At 42.8% G+C, this 21,814-nt stretch overlaps 1 protein-coding gene across 2 annotated transcripts in view; it reads left to right on the plus strand.

The window, feature by feature from the left end:
* LHFPL3 (LHFPL tetraspan subfamily member 3) overlaps window positions 1–21,814 on the plus strand; it is a 459,544-nt gene that overhangs the window by 388,986 nt on the left and 48,744 nt on the right. The window contains exon 3 of one of the 2 annotated variants that reach the window (XM_075064706.1): window positions 8,554–8,581. The exons of the other annotated variant lie outside the window; for it this stretch is intronic. Within the exon in view, the coding sequence (XP_074920807.1) occupies window positions 8,554–8,570 (17 nt within the window). The 3' untranslated portion in view covers window positions 8,571–8,581. The remainder of the gene's footprint in view (window positions 1–8,553; window positions 8,582–21,814) is intronic. 2 annotated transcript variants of the gene reach the window in all.

Below are 21,814 nucleotides of genomic sequence, written 5' to 3' on the forward strand. Positions count from 1 at the left end.
TAGCTTAACGGCTTTTGTGTGGTTTTTAAGCTAATGTCATCCCTGGCTCTCTAGCTGTGTGTGGGATTTACCTAGGATTGATGGGCCTGTGTCTAATAGCACTTAAACTGGTTTTAAACCAGTGTAACTCCTGATTTATACCAGTGTGAGATCTGAATCCATCTCCAAGTCTATAGCAGTCTTTAGCACACAGATTTACTGTGGTGTGTCCCTGGTTCTAGGAACCTTAAGTTGGCCTTAAATGATCTTTTTTCCCTTAGGTGAGACCTCTTTTATACAACAATTTTGTTTTGAAACTGATTAGTCATGATTCCCTTCAGGTCTGAATTATATATAATATGGAGAAGTGTAATGCTAAAATCCTTTTAGATTAAAAATGCCATATTATCTGTTCCACAGCAGCTCTCTTCTAATTATGCTATATTATGCTATAAATTACTCTATAGATTTGTAAAGCATGACTTGGAAACATTATATATCCTGTAAGTGCTTTAAAATTAATTTGTTCTTGAATGTGCCCATGTATGAATGAGTTTGGCATAAGCCTTTCAGTTTTATGCTCCACTACAGAAAGTGTACAAAGTACAAACTGTAAATCACCCTCTACATTTACTGAGATGGCTGCTCAGCTATGAAAAGAGTCTATCCAACTATTTTAAAGAAGATTTAGATGCAAAAATAATAATCTGTGTAGTGGAGTTAACATGCAGCTCTGGGACATTCCAGCCTAAAACACTGCGACTAGTGAAGTCCCAGCAGGGTGAAGCTTCCCACGTGTTTTGACTAGGTTGCAAAATGACAGATAGAAATGATGTAGAGGAAGAATTAGACCCCAGTCCTGCCATGAGCTCCATGGTAGTGGATTCCAGCATTCACATGGAGCCCAGCTAAAGTCAGTGGGCGCATGTGAAATACATTGTAGGGCTGGGCCTTTGTTTGGAGCGAGGTGATGTATGTCGGCTGAGTCTAAGTGCCTGTTGCAGAGAAGTGGTGAGCAGTGAGCACCCTTCACCCGCATTGAGGTCAGCGACCGCAATGTGTCGTTGAAGTAGATGGGAGTTAAGGGACCTCAGCATCTCTCCAGATGGGACCCTGAGAGACATCTGGGAGAACAGCATTAAAAGGAAATAAACTACTCCCTGCCTGATCCAGCTTCTGTGGAAGGAAATGGTAGAGCTCCTATTGACTTCAGTGGTGCCATAAAGGGCCCTTTGCCTCTTATGTTGTTGGTCAGATTAATTGTTTAAAATCTGAGTCTGAAATGTATGTCCTGTAAGCAAACAATGAATCTTCTGTTGTGAGGGGAAGAACTGTTGGGGAGCAGATTAAAAAAATTGTATGTTGGCTATAATGACCTGAATAGCTTTTAAAATATTAAAGAAAATGGAAGGATTAAATAAAAGAAACTTCTTCTGATTGATTCTGCTAGAAGATCTTGAAGAGACAGGAATAAGAGCAGTTGGGAGAGGATATGAGAAACTTTTTTTTTTTTAAATTGAGTCCTTATGTTAGCAGTCATAATACACTTGTACTAGTCCATATATTAAGAAATGGTGATGGATGTTTCCACATCCATTAATCAAATGAGTTATATAAGGCTCATAAATTGTTTGGAAATGAAAAGAGATATGTAAAGTAAGTATTATTAAAGCTATTTTTTCAAAATAAGTAGACGCTCTTTTTTCCAAAGTCTTTAATAAAAGTATAACAAGAATATGCATATACATTTTTTTCAAAAGTAGGTAAATATTATTCAAAACATTACAGCATCATTTTGTACTATTCTTAATTTTAAAAGGGTTCTAATTACAAATTCATTTCTATCTATTATATATGTACCCATTTCAAAACACAGCAAACCTAGCAAATTATATAATCTAAAACTTGACACCTAGGGAATGTCTACACTGCTCCGCAATTCGGACTAAGCGGGGTTAAATAGCGCTGCCTACCAAAGTGCTGTGCTGTATTTCCTTTGTATGTATGTTAATGCAAACTAGGAACCTTCTAGTTCAATGCCCACAGTGTCCAGTACTCTAGGAGAGTTACAGTACAACACTTTGAGGCACATTGCTATTCACACACCTGTAGTGTTGACCTGCAGGGCAGTGTACACGTGGCCTTAGATTTGGTATGTTTCTCTGCCAGGACTTGATGTGTGTGCTCAGTGTTAGGATCCCTAATTGAATACTATGGACTGGACTTTTATAATCCAGCCTGAGGAAGGGGTACGTACTGCATAGCTGCTCTGCTCTGGGAGTAGGGCAGGAATTCTAAGCATCACAGTCTGGTCCCTGCTTCCCCTATGCTCTAGAGAGGCAGCTGTGGTGTGGATTACTTCAGCTCTCGGTGCTGCCTCCAGTGTGTTGACTGGTATGTTGAGGGGGCAGTTAGTCAGTATCCCGTGCTTTAGAATGTAAGCTCCCAATCTTGAAAAGCATTTAAAGACATGCTTCAATCCATCCCTATTCAGCAAACTGTTTGAACACAAGTTTTTAAGTTCCATTGACTTAAAATGTGTTTAAAGTGAAGCCTGTGCTGAAAGTGCTTTGCTGAACATGGATGGACGGTTGAACTGGGAGCCTCAGAAGAGTAATGGGAAATGCTGTGTACTCCCAGCCACATTAAATCAATTAATAACATTTTTGGTGAAATTACCAGGTCTCTCTGGTAATTTTCATGGGATCTTTAGAAGTCCACAAGCCATATGTAGCACCAAATTCTGCCTTTTGGGATGCACATAGGGCTTCCATTGATTCCATTCAACGCTGTGCACATACAGGGTTAGAATTTGCCCCATAACATCAGGAGGATGGCAGTAGCTATGGGTTAGGTCTGAGATGCCTAGATTTCTTGACCGCAATATGTATGAGTAGTCCCAAAAAGCCCAAAAATCCACAGATGCAGGAGGTACTTAGGGATGCCATACATTACTATTTATTTTTGTAATGCTGTATCCACAATGAAGTGATTCCCAGTGATTCTGCCTGTCAAAGTGGTATTTGGGAAACTGACATTACCACGTCTTCCCATTGGCAATCCACATGGCAGCGTCCCTCTTGGAAGTGCCAGTTTCAAGTGAGACAAATCTGCACATGATATTACAGAAATGGGCGGCCTACTGCTTCTGTTTAAGGATAGCTCCAGTAACAGGACTATAGTGATGGATGAGTGCCTTTATATTTGGGGATTACTCAAAATGTCTTGAATCAGATCAACCCAATTGTATGTGTCTTCATGATTTACTTTAAAACCAAAGTAAAGCTAAATTCAGTTATTAGGTTGTGTGAATCTTAATGCTGACCTGAGCACAGAAGCCAACGTGTGCAAACAGAACTTGGTCCTGTGCTCCTCATTCAGCCAGAACTTTCATTGATTGCAATAGACGTGCTGGACTGAGCCCATATAATTTGCTTTATAGTTTATTTTGGAATATGATTTACAGTCAACCATAGAGAAGAGCAAATGAGATGGCCTTCAGGGCAAAATTCAAGAAAGGAAATCACTGAGTCATTTGGAGGGAGGATGAGATTTCTGTATAGGTGAGGAATCCTTAGAAGCACAAATGAGAGAGCGATTTCCAACTGTGGAAAGTCTATAAAATGGGGAAAAGGAGGAGAAGAGAGGAAGTCAGTACTGGAGCAGTGAAATTAACAGAGAGGGAAGTAGATAGATCTAAGAATAGAAAGGTGGGGTGGCCTGTTTCATGGGGAGTTTGGAAAACCAGATGGTAGTTTTGAATTGGATTTGAGATAGATAGGAGGCCAGTGAAAGTGAGAGAAGGGTGGCATGGTTCTGTTTCATGGAATTGGAGAGTACTTTGGCCACAGCATTCTGGACACTGAATTTAAGGGACGGGGATTTAGGGAGACTAAAGAGTCACCTTAACTGAGCAGTCAAGATGAGAAGTGAATAAATATACAAATAAGGCTTCCAACAGAACATCAAAGTAAGAACAAATAACATTATTCTATTAATCTAATAGGCAGATTCTAATGCTAGGTGCCCTCAATTCCATTGGAATTGGAAGTTGAAAATGCCCAGCACCTTACTGGAGGCATCCAGCGCCTCACAGGATCAATCCCTAACACAGCAGAATAATATTTATATATTGCTGAAGTACATGCATATTGGACTCACTGATGTCAAAGTAGCCTTTCACCATAACTGCTACTCATTTGAGAATCTGTGGATCATTCATTCACTGGTAGTTTGAAGAACAAGATGAAAGTGTCTCTGATGATCTGCTGTTGAAAATCTTCAAAAATATTTCAAAGGCAGGCTTCATTTTAGGAGATGTTCATGTCTGAAAAATACTAAAGAGGGTATTGTTCAAGAGAAATGTGCTAACAGCTCTACTCTAAAATAGATAAATTGTATAATCTGATGTATTGTTGAACCTCTCTGGATATTACAAAAATAGCCCCTTAAAAATTTGTTCTATAAACGTTCATCTGACAGATCTAGCCTCTATAGAAATTTCCAGAGATTCAGATGATGTACTGCTGAGTTATCATCATCATGTACTGACGCAGAACTCTCAGCCTCTTCATCTAAATATATGCATCTATTAATTGGTACAATATGTAAGAGAGGATGCAAGGACTAGATTAATTTACAGGGGCTGTGCTGTGATATATAATTTTAAGCAATTGCATCTCATTCTCAACATAGCAAAGATTTTTTTCAGTTAATGATCTGGCACCATTTCATATGTCTTGTAGGAGTATTTGCTCTTTGCAGAAGTGTCAATTGCCATATTTCCATTAACTCTCCACCATCCCCTTACAGATGGAACTATTTCTTGAGATTAATAATAGTGCTTATAATAAAAATGCTTATCCAAAACCCCTCTTCCTTTAATTTTGTAAATCATAGATAAATTAGAGTGATCCGATGGGTGAAGTGCAAATGAATCACACATGATCCTGGGAATTTAGCAACTGAATCACTTATTTTCCTTTTGGTTCTGCTGTGGTTATTATAAATAACCTCCATGCTTAATCAGTGGAGACTTTGTCTATTAATTAAGAAGACAACAGGGCATATTTTATTGTAGTGTTAAATCCTGCAAGTTCCCATAGGAAGGGTGCTATCAATACTTCTAGGAGAGTATTATTACTCTGATATACATGGTGGAGCATTTTACTGGCATCACTAACGGATGTTTTGTTGTTGCTTAAAAACAACAATAAACAGATTTACACCAATGTAGCACAGAACTGAGTTAGACCCTCTATATCTTATTTTAGAGACAAGAGCTTTTAATAAATGTAATTAATTCCCCCTGTGGTCCTAAGCACAGGGGGCCTTCAAATCAATGACCACTCCAAAACTAGACTACATTTTGTTTGCTTCTGTTGCCTCTCTTTGACCTGAGCAGCTAGTCAAATTTCAGGGCCTGGGGGATGTTCCATTTTGGAGCAGAAATTGGAAGACTGGTATTTTCTTTGATGCAACTTTGTTTATTTACAGGGAATGTACAAAGTCCTGCTTCTCCAAATGCAGGAGGAACCAAGAACAAAAGGAGCAGTTTCTTAGCTTCCAGCCCCTGAGCCTCTTTGCGTCTGATGAAGTGGGTATTCACCCACGAAAGCTCATGCTCCAATACGTCTGTTAGTCTATAAGGTGCCACAGAACTCTTTGTTGCTTTTTACTGAGCCTCTTGAGTTAACACCAGATCCAAAAGCTCCTTTCTAGCTTTTTTCAAAGTCACACTGAGCTCACACGCTCTGCTTGGCTGTATTGCTTTCTCTGCCTCTCTCTGTGTTCCTGTCTGTTCTCAGTTTCTCTCACACGCACACACTGCTCCTGGTTGCAGTACTTAGTGGAACCCCACCACCACCTTCATGATGCTAGTTCCTGGGCAGACTTATTAGGCTTTGTTTTAGGTGTGGTCCCTTAACTGTCTCTTACAACTATCTTAAATGAAGGGCTTGTTTACATATCAATTTGAAGGAGATTTTAATTCAACCAGAACACAGTTTCATCCAGCTCATATATATAAACACAAAGAGCCAAATGCTGATCTTGGTTACTCCAGTATCAATATGCACTAACTCCACTGACTTCAGCAGAATTATTCCATATCTATCCTGGTGACACTGTGGATATGTACATGGCAGCTGGGAGAGTGCTGTCCACACAGGTACACAGACACATGCTAGCTGGCTCAAGCTAGTGAGCTAAAAATAGCAATATGGCTGCAGCAGCGACCCAGGCTAGCCACCCAAGCACAAACCCAGAGACTTAGGCAGCATTGGACTTGGGTGGCTAACCCTAGCCACCATCCAAGCCAGTTGGCCCCACTGCTAATTTTAGCATATTAGCTTGAGCAATGCTAGCATGTGTCTGTCTACCTGTACTGGGAAACACCCTCCCCCCTACACCCTGAGAGCAACATTTGGCCCAAAGCATCTGCTTTAGTGTTTAGATGTCACTTAGGGCCAGATCCTGCTCACTTTACCCACATGAGTAGTTGACTTGACTTAAATGAGGTCAGTCTAGTGAACAGGGTTCAGCCCTGGACTCCAATCCTGCAAACACTTTATGCATGAGAATAACTTTTACACTTATGAGGAGCCCCATTCTGCTCAGTGTGGGAGTATCCATGCGCATGAGTGCGTTTAAAGGATTGGAGCCTTTGTCAGAGCATACTTGAATAGGATAGGAATTTATTGGGTTGTCTCTCAAGTATACTACTTTAGTGCAATGAGAGTGAGTTGTAATGACTGCTGCTTAATCAGAACAGAATCAGCATAAATCCCATTAAATATGAATGAATTCAAGAAGAGAGTCAAGGGACTAAGTAGTAAAATACAAATGAATTCGAGAGTCAAGGTACTAAGTAGTATTAAGTAGGTGTAAAATTCTAAACTCCAGTCTTACAATACAGAAGCAGAGAAATAAATATTGAAGGAAAAACATGAAATGCTGGTTAATATCATTTATTCAGTACAGTATTATATTTCCATTTTTTTCAGCCTCTTAATCAAGACAGCTGCTTTGCCTTGTATCTCACTACACAATCAATGTATGCATTAATCAACAGCATCACAGAGTGTTTTATGTTTCATTGCCTAAATAATGTGCACATAGGAGGCAAGCCAATAAATCATTTTACGGAGGTTACACCAGTAGCAATATAAGCAGAGTCAAAGCTTCCAAGAAAATAGAAATCCAGCTATGTCCTAAAAAAAAACCAAATTAATGCATTTCTTACCTTCTGCTATTAATCTTTAGGGAGGTTAATATATTATTTTTACTAGAAGCATATCTATCATTCAGTCAATGCATTTAGAGGTTTTCTGGTATATCTTTGACTTGTTTGAAATGGTAACTGATACATCAAATTGACTCTTCAGTCCTTTTGGAAACAAAGCATAGTTTGTCAATGTGATACTGGTACTTGGTCTATATTCTTGGTTAAGAAATGATTGTCTTAGTCTAGTCCTTCAAACAGTATCTATTCCAACTTTTCCTTCTAGGTTTCTTCTTGAATACTACAAATTAAGGCCACTTGTCTACTCAGTTTGAAATTCCTGTGTGAAAACTTCTCTCTCTTCCATCTTTATTACAGAGGTTAATTGTTTAATTATGTTGAATAAACATCTGCATTCACATTTTTCCTCATGAAAATTCTGTGCTTCTGGGTAACTTTTAGTGTCTCCATCATATGCACAACATAGGGAAACTGAGGACTTGATCCTTTGAGATGCTGCATATCCTCAAGTCTCATTGACCTTCATGAGAGTTGAGGGAGCTTAAAACCTCACAATCATAGGTCCTCCATGTGTGCATAATTAATAACACAAAAGATTTATACAATTAAAACCTAATGCACTGTGACTACTTGCATAAGTAAGGATTTACCAGTCTTGGGTTCTTTAAAATGGTACATGTTGTTTTGAAAATACAGCTAACAGCAACGAGCAGTGTACCTGCAAGATCAAAATATGTCTTTTTAATTTAGTGCTGTAGCGTGTCATTCAAAAGTATGAAAGATTAGCATAGATCAGTGTATACTTAGGGACATATCTCAGGTGTGGTTTTATCATTGATCCAACTAATTACTCTGGCTTGTGGTAAGGTTTTGGGGGGTTTTTTGGGGTTTTTTGTTTTGTTTTTTTACTGTTACATCTTCCTTCAAATATTTTTTAAACCACTCACGCAGACACAACATTGAAAATTGCTCCCTGCTGGAAAGATGTTCCAAAGAATCTTACTTCTTTCACAGTGGAACAAGATGCGGTATTGCTCAAGACTGTTTATTTTGATTTTTGTAAGTCTTCATCATGTTTTCCTCTGTAAATTTTAGTTTTTCATCTGGTTCCTTGATAGATCACTGAATCATTCTCACCACTTGACTTTCAAAAAGCTCCATTTCTATGGTTAGCAAAATAGACATGTAAGCACATCACTAGATAATTTTCTTCATCCCCTCCATACTGTTAGCACTAAATAAAATAATGAGATCATTTACCAGCTAAACAATGTGTAAGATTTCATTTTATTTTACCTTAACCATTCTGTTTTTCCCTCCCTCCCTCACAGATGATGGAAATGCTTAAAACAAACTCAGGTAGTATGAAACTGACTAATGTAAGTGTAAGCATGGCACCCACTGAGCGAGCTGTAAAATGTTTGTGTGCTTCTGCAAAAATATATTGCATGGCTTTCTGCTATTGTCTTGTGTTTCCGAGGTTTAGGCAGCATGTTTCAGTAACTTGTAAGCATTTCATTTTATATTTATAGTCCTAATGTTGGATTTGTATTTTTAGATACCCCCTTTTTAAAATAGTCCTTGGCAAATGATCATAACATAGCTGCAAGCACTGTAAAAATTATTTGTTATAATAGTGTCCAGAAGCTCCAGTCAGGACCTCAGCCCATTGGGCTAGGTTTTGTAGAAACACATAATAAGAGAGCATAAATTTGGTATCCACATGAGTTAGGAGCAATGGGCCAGATTTTTAAAGGTATCTAGGTGCCTAGTGGGATTTTCTAAAGCACCAAGGCACTTCAACCTCATTGATTTCAATAGATGTTAGGCACTTAGATGTTTGTGAAAATCCTACTAGGCATCCTAGTAACTTTAAAAATCTGGCCAAGTGTAAATAATCCTGTGAACTCTTCTGTGGTTATCCCATGAAAATAACCCTCCAGATTGGCCACTGTAGAATTCAAGTCGTGTTAATGTGGTTGTCTTCTACCCTAAAGTGAGTAACTTTTGTGTTACTTTATATAATGGTTGTTGTGTAGAAATCAAACATATTGCACTTTCACAGTAATATGTCCAAAAGATCATTCTCAGCCAAAGAGATTATATTGTCCTTTTTTAAAAAAATAACATTTATAAAATTTGAGTGAATATAATGCTCATGATGCTGAGACTAATAGCGCTTCCCTGAAACAGGCAAGCTTCCTTACACAGCTCTTCCACTGCTTCCCATTAATGATCTGCAACACCCTTGCTGTTCTCGTCCTGGGTTTCTCTTGAGCAGAGACAGACACTTATATTAAACTGTGTCATGGTTGTGTGAAGTGCACAAGTGGGGGGTTGAATGAAACCACCAAACTCATTTTCATGTGCCCTAAGCTATCATTTGAAACCAGATCACCAGAGGTGACAGGTCAATGCATTAGCCCAGTGTGTCACTTAGCTCCATGTTTCTTTTCTTTTTGGATACTAGAAGCAGTGAAAAGCAGCTAGTTATGTTGAGTATACTCAGTTCAACTCCTCACAGTTGAACTACTCATCCCTTCCAACCCTGATATTCTATTATTCTATGATTGTACGCACTCCGTGTTTCATAGTTGTATTTTATCATTAAATGAAAGTACAACTTCACCACAACTTACACATTGCTAAAGTGCATGGAGTTAACAATACACATTGTGTGATAACAGAATAACTTACCAGAACTATGTCTACCGTCTAAATTATTGTGGTTATAACAACTAGAAATTTGACAGCCATCTACCTGACATTTTTACAGCTCTTCTCAGTTATCCAGCTTGAAAGCTACTGCTCTCTTCCTTAAGGCACTAATGATTAGAACTAAAAGAGCCTGAAAAATCCCACCTGGTGAGCAAGGTCACCATTTTATTCCCTAACAAAACAGATCACTGAGCTAACAAGGCTAGGGAAGCCTTAATTATGTCAAAAGAGCATTTTAAAAGCAAAGGGAAAATAGAGTAGTAAAAATAGTACCTTACAGAAGTAAGGAAGATTATTTTGTGAAACCATCCCAAGAGAAGCCAGGGAGCCTTAGCGTCAGATATTTCTAATGCTGGGGGTGGTTTACAGAAAAGTGTGGGAATAACTAACACTGTCTCGTGAAGTCTCAGTTTTCTTCTTTGTGGGTTAGCCCCGGAGGTGAAAATAAAATTGAGCCAGCTCTGGCCCCCCCCCGGAAGGGGTGGGGCCTCGGGTGGAAGGGGCAGGGCTCGGGTCAGCGTCCCGCATCCAGCCCATCTGCGCTGCCTGGCCTGCACCGGCCAGGGCTCCGGGGGCGATTTAAATCACGGCCCTGGGACAGCTACTTCTTTTGCCCTCCTTTCCCCCCGTCAGCCGCTGGGGGTGGAGGCAAAGGGGCAACGACATTAAAGCATTGCCGCAACAGCGTTTTAAGGACCCTGCTTAAAGCACTGCCACAGCACTGCTTTGACGTCACTGCCCCTTTGGCGCCCCCCCCATCGGCGGCCCTGCTGGTAAGGACACAGCAGGGCCCCCGATGGGGGGCACAAAAGGGACAGCAACGTTAAAGCGCTGCCACGGCAGTGCTTTAAAGTCAGCAGTACGGGCTGGTACTGGCAGCTACTTTTTACCGGTACACCATACTGGCCCGGTCATACCACCTTACATTCACCCCTGGTTAGCCCAAGCAGGTAGAGTCCCTGCAATGAAGACAGAGGCATGAACGCAGAAAACAGAACATGTATTTATTTCCACAAGAGGGTAGCGAGGCAGCTCCCCTCCTCCTGTTCGTGCTGCTGACTCCTAAAAATACTTTTGCTTTTCCTCCAGGCAGGAAGTGCACTCCCTCTCTCCACTTCCTCAGAGCAGTGTCCTTCCCGTCTGCGCCACAGAGAGGACGCAGACAGCACAGTAATCCTGTTACAATTCTATTCATTTCCGGAGTACCAAAGATCTCAAAGCACTTTTCATAACTAAATTGTCACATTACATCCCCATGGTCGAGCGAGATTATCCCTTATTTATAAAATGGAAAAAGAAGGAGAGACTTGCCACAGTCCAGCAAAGCATGCTCTTAACTTTAAGCATGTAACTAATCCTACTGATTTCATAAAGATAAGCACAAGCTTAAGTGGTTTACTGAATCAGAGCTATAGAGAGGGCTAACTGGCTTGCCCCAGGTCACCCAGAGAGTATGCTTCATGCTTCAGCCTCTGGCCATTCATTATGATGATTAGTTTCCTCTTGGCATTGGCATGGTAGTGGTGGAATGTGCTAGAGACTATCTTGCTGGTGGAACAACTTGCAGTAGTTGGCTAGCTCTGCAGCATCATCACTCAGGGTCTTCTCCAGATCAGAAAAAGTCAGAGCCTGTAGCCCACAGCAGATGTTGTCTGTGTAGATGAAATTCCATGACTGGGCTGGTGGCAGGTTATTTCTGTACACACTGAACAAGGTTGGGCCTAGAACAGACCCCGGGGGTAACCTGTTCATCTGTTTTTTCCAAGCATTTGTTTTCTCACACACATGCACCTTCAACCTCTGTCTCGGAGTAGCAGTTCGATGGCATCAGTAAGCCATGGTGGGAGAACTCTTGATATTTTAACAAGTATACACAGGTGCCACACCATATCATATGCTGCAGTGAGGTCAAGGAAAATAGCACCTGTTTTCAGGTTTCTCTGAAAACCATTTTCGATAAATAGGTGATTAGCACAAGTACTTGGTCACATGTGCTTCAACCTTGTCAAAAGCCTACTTGCTCAACATTCAAGATGTACTCCACCTCTAGTGCTGTTCAATGTAAAATTAGGCATTCTAAAACCTTGAGACACACAGAAAGCAGTGATATCAGGTGGTAGCTTGATGCCTGGTTTGGGTCTTTACTAGGTTTTGGGAGGCTGATGACTTTTGACATGCACCAAATTTTCAGCCACAGGCTGAAGCCTATCCAGTTTACTTAGGTCTGATCCTCAACCGAACATTGACATAAAAAAGCCACCTGAGCAAGATAGCAGCGAAGGTCAAGACACACAACAACCATCTCAGCAAACTGGCAGGTTCTTCATGGGAAGTGGATGCTCCAACCCTAAAGTACTTAAGCCCTTGCCATATCATACTCAATAGCAGAGTATTGTGCGCTACTATGTAATCAGTTGGCACACCCCAAACTTGTTGATGTGCAACTCAATTCAACAATGCTTATCATCACATGAATTCTCTGCCCAACTCATCTTTCATGGCTTCCAGTTCTGAACCACATTGCTTCCTCTTACATCAGGAGGGAGATTGCAGCTGGCAAACTGCTTGAGAAGAGATACGTCAACCCAAATTGGCCCCTGTTCAATGACTTTTTAGTCCACCAGCTACACATCTTTCATCATGACACCCACAGTGGTCAAGGTTGCCAAGTCAGGATATGACAGCAGAGTCCTTGTAGTGGAAAGACTGGTACTTAACGTCAATCTCAGTCAGTTCCTTGTCACAGACCCTACTGCTCATCTGTCCAGTTTTGACCTGCCACGTTGTCAGTGGGCCCTTCTTAACCAGTTTCAGACTGGGCAAGGCCTCTGTGCAGTCAAACAGCACTGTTGGGGTCTTCAAGACAATCCAAACTGAAGCACAGATCAAACTATGATACACATTGTTGAGGGGTGCCCACTAACCAAATTCAGGGGTGGGCTCCGAGATAGCCATTAAGAATGCTATTGCTTGCAGGGGTGCCAGAATAATTTTTATAGTGAGGGTGCTGAGAGCAACTGAACCAAACTGTAAACCCTGTATATAATGGAATCCACTTCAAGCCAGGGGGTGCAGCAGTACCCTTAGTTCCACCCTTAGTTCCTATGATTGCTTGGCTCAGTGAATATGCAAACACTAAATAAATAAATACCCAGAGAGTCTGTGGAAGAGAATTCCCAGTGTTGGTCCTCCACCACAAGACCATACTTCTGTTGTGTGAGAGCTGTAGCGACATCCCTAATGACAATGGAAAGTGGGATGATCTACCTACCCTCTGTGAGCACAGCATAATAATAATAGGTGTTGCATTTGCTACATGTGGCTGCTGCCAGGAAGGGTAGGCCAAAAATATAGCCCTTTCGTTGTTATGGTACCACATGGTGTCCCTCTCTACTCTCTTAATCAGCATTCAACATAACCCAATGGGAGGAGGGAAAAGAAACCTAGGGAAACCAATAGCATTTTGTCACCCTGTCAATAAATTAAGCTAGCAATTTATTGCTATACCTGGGTAAGCACACAGCACTGGTGTACATACAGCTGTACACAAATGGTTGATTTAGGATTTTCTAGCTACCCAGCAGTCAGATTTTTAGGGGCATGTTCTCATGGGAAGTATCTTTAAATATATTTCCTTTTTGTATTCCTATTAATGATAATTGGTGTCGTGATTGCACCTCTCATGATCAACTTCTTTACCGCAATGCTTTCAGGGGGAAATGGTGCTCTGAAAAATATTGAAGACAAAAAGACCATTTACCTGTTCCTGTGGAACATGGATGTACCTGTACTGCACCAGGTTTATGTTTCAAATCAAAAGTCTTAACAGAAACTTAAATAGCCTGTACTGTAGGGAATGGTCCTTGACTGTCTGGGAGAGAAAAAGCTGCTGTAATAGTATTATTCCATCTCTAACTTATATGATGATATTGTATTGAAAAATGTAAGAAGGTTCCCCTTCTGGTACTGGAATGAAAAAGCTGGCAGATATGTTTTTAGATTTCAGAAGAGGAAAAAAAGGATGGATGATGCGGGAGGGAAGCATACCCCCTTAGCGACTAGCTTTCTTTCTCAGTGCTAGCCGAGAAGAAGAAGCAGGGGATTTTGTCACCTTAGTCTTGATCCTGGAATGCAGAGGGAGCCACCATCAGGAAGCCCACAAAATGTAAGAAAAGAGTTGTGTTGAAATTAAGACATAAAGCTGTCTTCACTCTGCAACACATTAGGGGGGTTTGCAATAGGCTTCCTGGACACCTAAACCCAGCTCTGAAAGCAGTGCTCATATATTCTCTGAGGTGCTCAAATTCAGCTTATCTCTAAGGGGAAGACAATATTGCTTCCATCTAGTTTGTACTTGAGGATATCTCAAGAAGTAAATCAAAATATATGCTGGGCATAAATCTTTGGAAAAGAGTATATAAAAACTTTGTTTAATTTGTTTCCACAGTTGTTGTAAAACTAACTCACTGGAGGCAACATAATCTGAAAGTGGTATCTGTTACTAAAGTAAGAAGTGACTTACCAGAAGAGCAAAGTCTTTATGTCTCTCCCTTAGCATGGCTTTGTGGGTGGCATGCTTACCTGTGGGCCAGAACCTCCCAAACTTCATACTGGTACCTATTGCATCACTTGGAGGAGTGGGATTTCAGTTTGGAGATCACATCCTTTGGGTGAAATGTTACATTGAGTTCCCTGCTTCCTGTTTCTAGTGGCTGCCCAGGTTGAAGACAGAGAGACAACCCTGGTGTGTTGGCCAAGATTGCCTCTCAATAACGCTACTTCTGAAGTTCAGTGCTGTGTATTAGCTGCGCTGAAGCACACAGTGGCTGCTACAATTGGCTACAGACACTCTCACTACACTACTAGTATCCAGGGCCGGCTCCAGGCACCAGCTTAGTAAGCAGGTGCGTGGGGTGGCCACTCCGGAGCGGGGCGGCACGTTCAGGTATTCGGTGGCAATTTGGTGGAGGGTCCTTCACTCCCACTCAGAGCGAAGGACCTCTCGCTGAATTGCCACAGATTGTGATCGCAGCTTTTTTTTTTTTTTGGCTGCTTGGGGCAGCAAAACCCTTGGAGCTAGCCCTGCTAGTATCTAATGGGTTTATAAAGCTATCTGAGCTAACTTAAATACCATAGGCATTTTATACCACTAAGCTCCATTCTGGAAATGAACAATTTGGTGACCTCTATATCTGAATCTGAAAACTTGTGGTGGAATCAAATGTCTGATAAACTAAGCCACTTGGAAACAAGCAGCCTGAATGTTGTCCTGACTGCACAAGTGTCGATACCTGTGGAAAGAACCATGTAGCTCAGAAATCCACGAGGCATTTTCTCTGAATGGTTTTATCAGGGCATGGGACTTGCTCCCACCAAGAACTGTCAGAGGGTTCTGTCTCCTAAACAGCAGATGAGGGACAGAAACAGCTGTGGAAACAAATTAAACCAAGTTTTGATATTCTCTTTTCCAAAGATTTATCCCTAACATCCGTTGATTTACTTCTTGAGATATCCTCAAGTACAAACTTGAGCACGTCAAAGAATATATGAGCACTGCTTTCAGAGCTGAGCTTAGGTGTCCAGGAAACCTATTGCAAAACCCCCTTCACTCCACCCCTGTCACCATGGGCCATCCCCTTCAACATGGCAGCACAACTCCATGGGTTGCTGTGAAAGCCACCAGCAGCGAGAACAAATCACACACACACACACAAACACACAAAGGAGGAGAGGTTGCAGATGTGCACAGGAGTTAATACTGGCTAAACAAGCAGTAATTTGTTAGAGGGACAATACCCCAGATACATCAACCCTTTTCTCACTGCTTCTAAACAGCATCCCCTGCAAGTTGGTCAAATGCTGAGGGGCTGTCATTGGATGGTTTCAATAGCCTTCTATCTGCATTGCATTTTAAAATTGTAGGAAGTCTAATTCTCAAAAGAGGATTCCTGAGCATAGGACCCTGCATGCCTGTTTTAGTGACCTAAGAGCTAATTTAGGTACTCATCAGTAGGCACCCAAGTTTGACAATTGGGCCCTGGATCAGGGATAACGTTTTTTTTTTTTAGTATTAGGGTTGGAAGGGACCTCAGGAAGTCAGCTAGTCCAACCCCCTGCTTGAAGCAGGACCAATCCCCAGACAGATTTTTACCCCAGTTCCTTAAAGGGCCCCCTCAAGGTTTGAACTCACACTGCTGGGTTTAGGAGACCAATGCTCAAACCACTGAGTTATCCCTCTCCCTTATAGATAGGTGAATTACAAAGATTCCATTATTGGCAGCAACAGCCTGTTATTGGTTCTAATTAATAAGTGAGTCCTTGGACTTCTTAAAGGCAACATTCATAATGGATTCAATAGATGGGAAGTGTCATAAAATGTAATGAAGGTTAATTGTGATAAAATTGATTTTTGTATATTGGAGAGCAGGCTTTGATTGTGTGTCAAAATTCATAAACAAAAATAAGCACATCTGTTTTATACTGATGGGGGTAATAGTTGCATCCAAGAACTATGCATTTAAAATTGCGAGCCACAATTTTCATAAGAGACTAGTGACTGGGTGCCCAACTTAAGACATCTTAAAGAGGTTTGAGACCTTTCTGAAAATCAAGCTTCTCTGAGATACCCCAGGTTGGGCACCCAAAAATAAGGGCAGCAATATATCTAGTCACTTTTGAAAACCTTGACCACAATGCACATCTATAGTCTCACTGCAAGGAAAGCGTTTGTGTGAGTTAAGAAATTTTTATGATAGTTTTTGTATAACTTTGCAGAATATAAGTAAGTCTGGTGAATACATTAACTGCATTGTTTGCACATTTTGTCTAATTAATACCAGTTTGTTTAAAATGTTATGAAGCCCTGTCCACATGCTTAGAATTCCTTAATCATTTGCATTTGTATTGTTTTTAAAAAATATTCCAGAAGAAGAGATTTTACCGATTCCTACTTTTGTTGTTTGCTGTGCACCTAGTATTAAATCTCATCCCACAATTCTGGCCTAGAGATTGATAAAAGTTTGCAGTCAGCAGGCCTGCTACTGATGGTGGCAAAGTTTATCAAGTGCCGCAAAGCAGTTTCCTTCACGTACTATTTGACGAGTCTATAGCAATGGTGCCCAAACTTTTCCTGTTGTGCCCCCCCTTAGCAGTAATGGAATGTGTCTGCACACACCCCCATTACTGCACAGTTTGCTAAGCAGAGGAGCTGGGCCTAGAAGCTGAGCTGGCCTGGGAGCAGAGGGGGAGTGAGGGCAGAGCTGGATGGGGTGGAGTGGAGCTGTGGCTGTGGCTGGAACTGGGCAGAGCAGGGCTGCAGCTGGGGCCAGAGCTGCGCTGGGAGCAAAGCAGGGCTGGGTGGCAGTTCCTCCCTGCTATCCATGGGGGTTTGCCTGGGCCCCACCGTGCACCCCTCAATGTTCCTCTGTGCCCCTCTATAGGGGGACATGCCACACAGTTTGGGGAACACTGGTCTATAGTGAGAGTGGCAATAGAAGATACTTACAGAATTTACCACAAAAGTGAGAATTATACAATGATTCCCTTGAAAAGCATAGCAGCTATGCAGTAATACATGGCAATGCAAATGTGTTAATTCATAGTAATGTAGTAAATAACCTGTATCATTTCTTATATGGAAAGTGCACATTTCTAGTGCTTGTTACTGAGACACCTGCACTCTCTTATCCACCAAAAAGGAGGTGCGAACATAATTAATGTAAAAATTTCTTTAGAGGAACTAGATTTAGTCTCCGGTGTTTGAACAGGGCATATTTCTCTGACCTTTCACTAATACTGACTCAGCAGAACAACAATAGAGCAATTTCCACAGCTTAACAGATTCATCCAGGTCACTCTGCTTCCAACACCACGTCACTTTTCATGTTCTCAGCTCTCAGTTATGTTAACATACACAACACCTAGATTTATTTCTGTTATCTGCCAGTTGCACAAAATATATGAGCAACATGCACTTTCAACTGGTACGACAAACAGCTGCTAGATAAGGCTACGTGAAGAAAAGGTCTACATTTCCACCCCACCAAATCCACAGCTCCGTGACCCATCAGACACCTTGGTGCTTTGCATAGAGGGAACCCTGCGCACACATACTATGTAGAAACAATCTTGGTGCATTGGAGAAAGTAAGTAGCACAGACAGATGTAGTTATTTCGGAATGACAGATCTGCCCTCAGAGTGGAGCATAAAATAATTGGGAAATGCATACTGTAGTTAGTAATTTGCGGTTATTTTTAATTTTGTTTATGGGGGGGTGAAATTTCTAAGAGACTAGAAGTCTTTATTAAGTTGGACTTATTAATTGTGAATCCAAATTTCAACTGTGAGAGAGGCTCACAATGGAAGTAAAGGAGCAAAGTTCCAAATCTCATATGTCTGGGTCAAGGTCATTCTCTGAGGCCTTGTTCCCAGCCGATATTCCAGTCCCATTCAGTTAGAGACAAATGCCTTAAGCAGCTGCTTCTCCCCCAGAGTGATCTGGCACCATGTTTTTGGATTATTTCCTGGCCCATAATGGCTTAGTGCTTGAATAGGATGCATTCCAAGGTCTGTGGTATCTATATTACATCCTTTACTTCCTGTGTTGAGCTTGTGGCTGAGGAAATCCACAAGACGGAGCAGTGATTTGTAGAATTTAAGGTCAGAACAGACCACTGTGATCCTGTAACATGACCTGCATAACACAGGCCATGGAACTTCGCTCACTAATTCTTGCATCAAGTCCAGTAAGTTGTGATAGAGTTGGAAGATATTGTTTTGAGAGACATCCAGTGATCGGGTGACCAGATATCCTGTTTTTAAAGGGAGAGTCCCGTATTTAAGCCCTCCTGCAGGTGTCCTGACTTTTTCTTTAAAATGGACAAATTGTCCTGCGTTTTCTGTCTCCCCTGCTGCTAGCCGAATCCCTGCTCACCAGCCACCTGACCACCATGGGTGTTGAGGGGCGGGGTCCAGTGGCCAATGATGGGGGTGGGGGTGGAAGGCTGGTGGCGGAGCAAAGATGCAATATGCGGGGCCGGCCATTCCCCCTGCCAGTCCATCAGTGCAGCCCCTGCTGCATGCTAGCTCTCTGCCAGCAGGCCCCCCCCCGCTCCTGTTTCCAGCAGGCACTGGCTGCAGTGGCTGGTGAGTGCTGGCAGGTGCCAGGTGGCGGCCGGTTACGTGTCACCTCTTCTGCCCACCCATCAGCCCTTTACATGCTCCCCCTCTCACTGTCCTCTCCCAGCTTTGCCCCTTCATCCCCCCAGCCCCGCTGCTCCTCCATATCTCCCCCCAGTGGGGCACGTCCCACTCCCAGAGCTGTGCAGAGACCCAGCCCCTGGTCACCAACAGCCTGGAGGGCAGGTGTCTTCCTCCCCCACACTGCATCTGGCTGGGCTAGCGCCCCAGGAAAGCCCAAGACCCTCCAGCCCAGGGCGCTGGCCAGGAGGAGCCAAGCCTGCATGTGCCAAAGCTCCACACAGCACTGGGACAGCGAAGCCCCTCCACCCCTCAGCTAAGCTCTGGAGTGGCATGAGGGAAGTGATTTACAGCCTGTTCTTGCCCCGGCCCTGCAGGCTCCACAACTGCCCCCGTTCAGGGGCTTAGCACCCTCTTCACCTGCTTCCCCACCCAGCCCTGGGTCCTGCCCACAGGGAGTGCGGGGCAGCTCCATCTCCTAGGCACCCTCCCCTGCTGAGCCACCTTCTGACCAGTTCACTGAAGCCCCTGCAGTCAGGTTCCCTGGGCCCTGGTGCACAATGCATCCTTAGGGCTTAACCCCTTCTTGCCCATCCTGTAGCTGGGGGACAGGAGGCGGCTGAGCCAGTGGCCAGCAGCAGCCTAGAGGTGTTAGCTGCCTTTCGACACTGTGCAGGCAGAAAGGGACAAGATGCTTCCCGTGGGGGATGGGGGAGAGATGATCTCTGCAATGACATGGGCTAAGTCATCCCTTCCCCCCTCCTCTTCCTCCGCTGTGACTGGAAGCAGCTCCTGTCCCTTCCCTCCCATCCCACACAGTGCCAAAAGTCTGCTGCTTGCCATGTTCTGGTGTGAACCCTGGCAGAAATCTAGGAAGGGGGGCATGTGACCATGCATGTCCCCCCCCAAGTGTTGCCTCGTGAAGACATGGTGCCATGTACCAGGAGAGGTGGGTCCATCCTGGGGGCCCAGCCAGGCATGGAGGGCAGAGAGCGCTGGGCAGGGAGGGTCAGGTTGGTCAGTCACTCTCCCTGTGTGAGAGAGGTGTACAGAAGTGTGTGTGTGTGTCTCACCCCTCCCCGTGTGAACCCTAAAGCTTTAAAGATAAAAAGGTAAATAAAAAGAATCCAACTACGCAGTTTTTCTTTTTAACAGGGGTTGAGTCAACTAGATGTTAATTTGAACATTTGTACTGCATAGTTCTGACTGATTGCCCTTGAACTCACTTGAATATGAGTAATTTTACCAGTTGTCCTATATTAAGCACAGGAAAATATGGTCATCCTATCCCATGATGGAGAATCTGTTACATCCCTTGGTTGGTTGTTGCAGTGGTTAATTATGAATTAATTATCCTCACTTTTAAAAAATGTGCTTTATTTTGAATTTGAATTTTTCTAGATTCAAATTCCAGCCGTTGGATCTTGTCATAGTTCTGGCCTTCTTCATTTGTTATGTTATTATCTCCCCTACAGTCCAACAAGGGTCAGAGTCTCGTTCTGGAGCATAGTGCTTAGCTAGTTTCCCTGTTGGTACTAGCTGCTAGTGGGCAGGGTCATTGCCCCTCGCTTGCCCTTTCAGTGACTCTCTGACATAGCCGTCCAGGTACAGCAAGGGCAACATGTTACACTCTCTGACAAAGTGGCAAAGAATACCATCCTGATGTGTGCTCCCTGGGAGCCTTCAGGCAGGGTGACCAGACAGCAAGTGTGAAAAATTGGGACAGAGGGTGGGGGGTAATAGGAGCTATATAAGAAAAAAATCCAAAACTCAGGACTATCCCTATAAAATTGGGACATCTGGTCACCCTAACTTCAGGAGGAGTGGCAGCAGAACCAGCCCAAGTTCCTCCAGGGTGCTCCCACTGTAATGCCGCTCCTACATACGTTCCCCTGAGGCTGCCAAGAGCAGAGTCTAACCCCAGATTAGGCCTCTTAAAGGGTGAGTGTAGAACTTCAGATTGTATCTTGGATGTAAGGTCCAAATTAGATAGCAGATTTTGTCAGAGTAACAGCTGGAGCTACAAATCTGGCAGCTCCATCAGATGCATTTAAAGTAGCTCTAAGGGAATGCTTAGAAAGATCTTTTTGAATAATGCCTTTGAATAACTGTCTATAAGACTCGTGCAAAAGGTTTAATGAAGGCAGCATCCTGATTCACAAATCGTATCTGGAAAACAAAGCTTGGTAATTAGCTCTCCTCATGAAAAGTGCAGCTGAGGAATAAGCTTTTCTTCCCCAACCGTCATGCTTGCTCGATTCTTTATCAGGAGAAGCAGTGAAACCTCCTCAGAGAGTTAAAACTGCCATTAGCCACAGCTAGAAGTCTGGAGAAGGGTGGGTGAAAAATTAACTAAAGTCTTGTTTACATAATTGATAGAATCATTCTGGTTTCTTAGCAACAGGAAGAAAAGAAGCTGCTTGAGATCTGAGCTGTTTGGTCAAATGCAAAAGGCCATCACTTTTCATAAGGGTCACTTTATTTTTATCCTCTAGCAGCTAAAGTTCTTCGAGTGAATGCTCATATCCATTCCAGTTAGGTGTGTGCACGCCGCGTGCACAGCCGTCGGAGAAACTTTTACCCTAGCAACACTCAGCGGGTCGGCTGGGCGCCCCCTGGAGTGGCGCCACCATGGCGTCGCGTAAATACCCCAGCTGACCCGGCCACCCTTCAGT

This window comes from Chelonoidis abingdonii, chromosome 1 (assembly GCF_003597395.2).
Source record: "Chelonoidis abingdonii isolate Lonesome George chromosome 1, CheloAbing_2.0, whole genome shotgun sequence".
In the NCBI taxonomy this organism is placed as follows: Eukaryota; Metazoa; Chordata; order Testudines; family Testudinidae; genus Chelonoidis; species Chelonoidis abingdonii.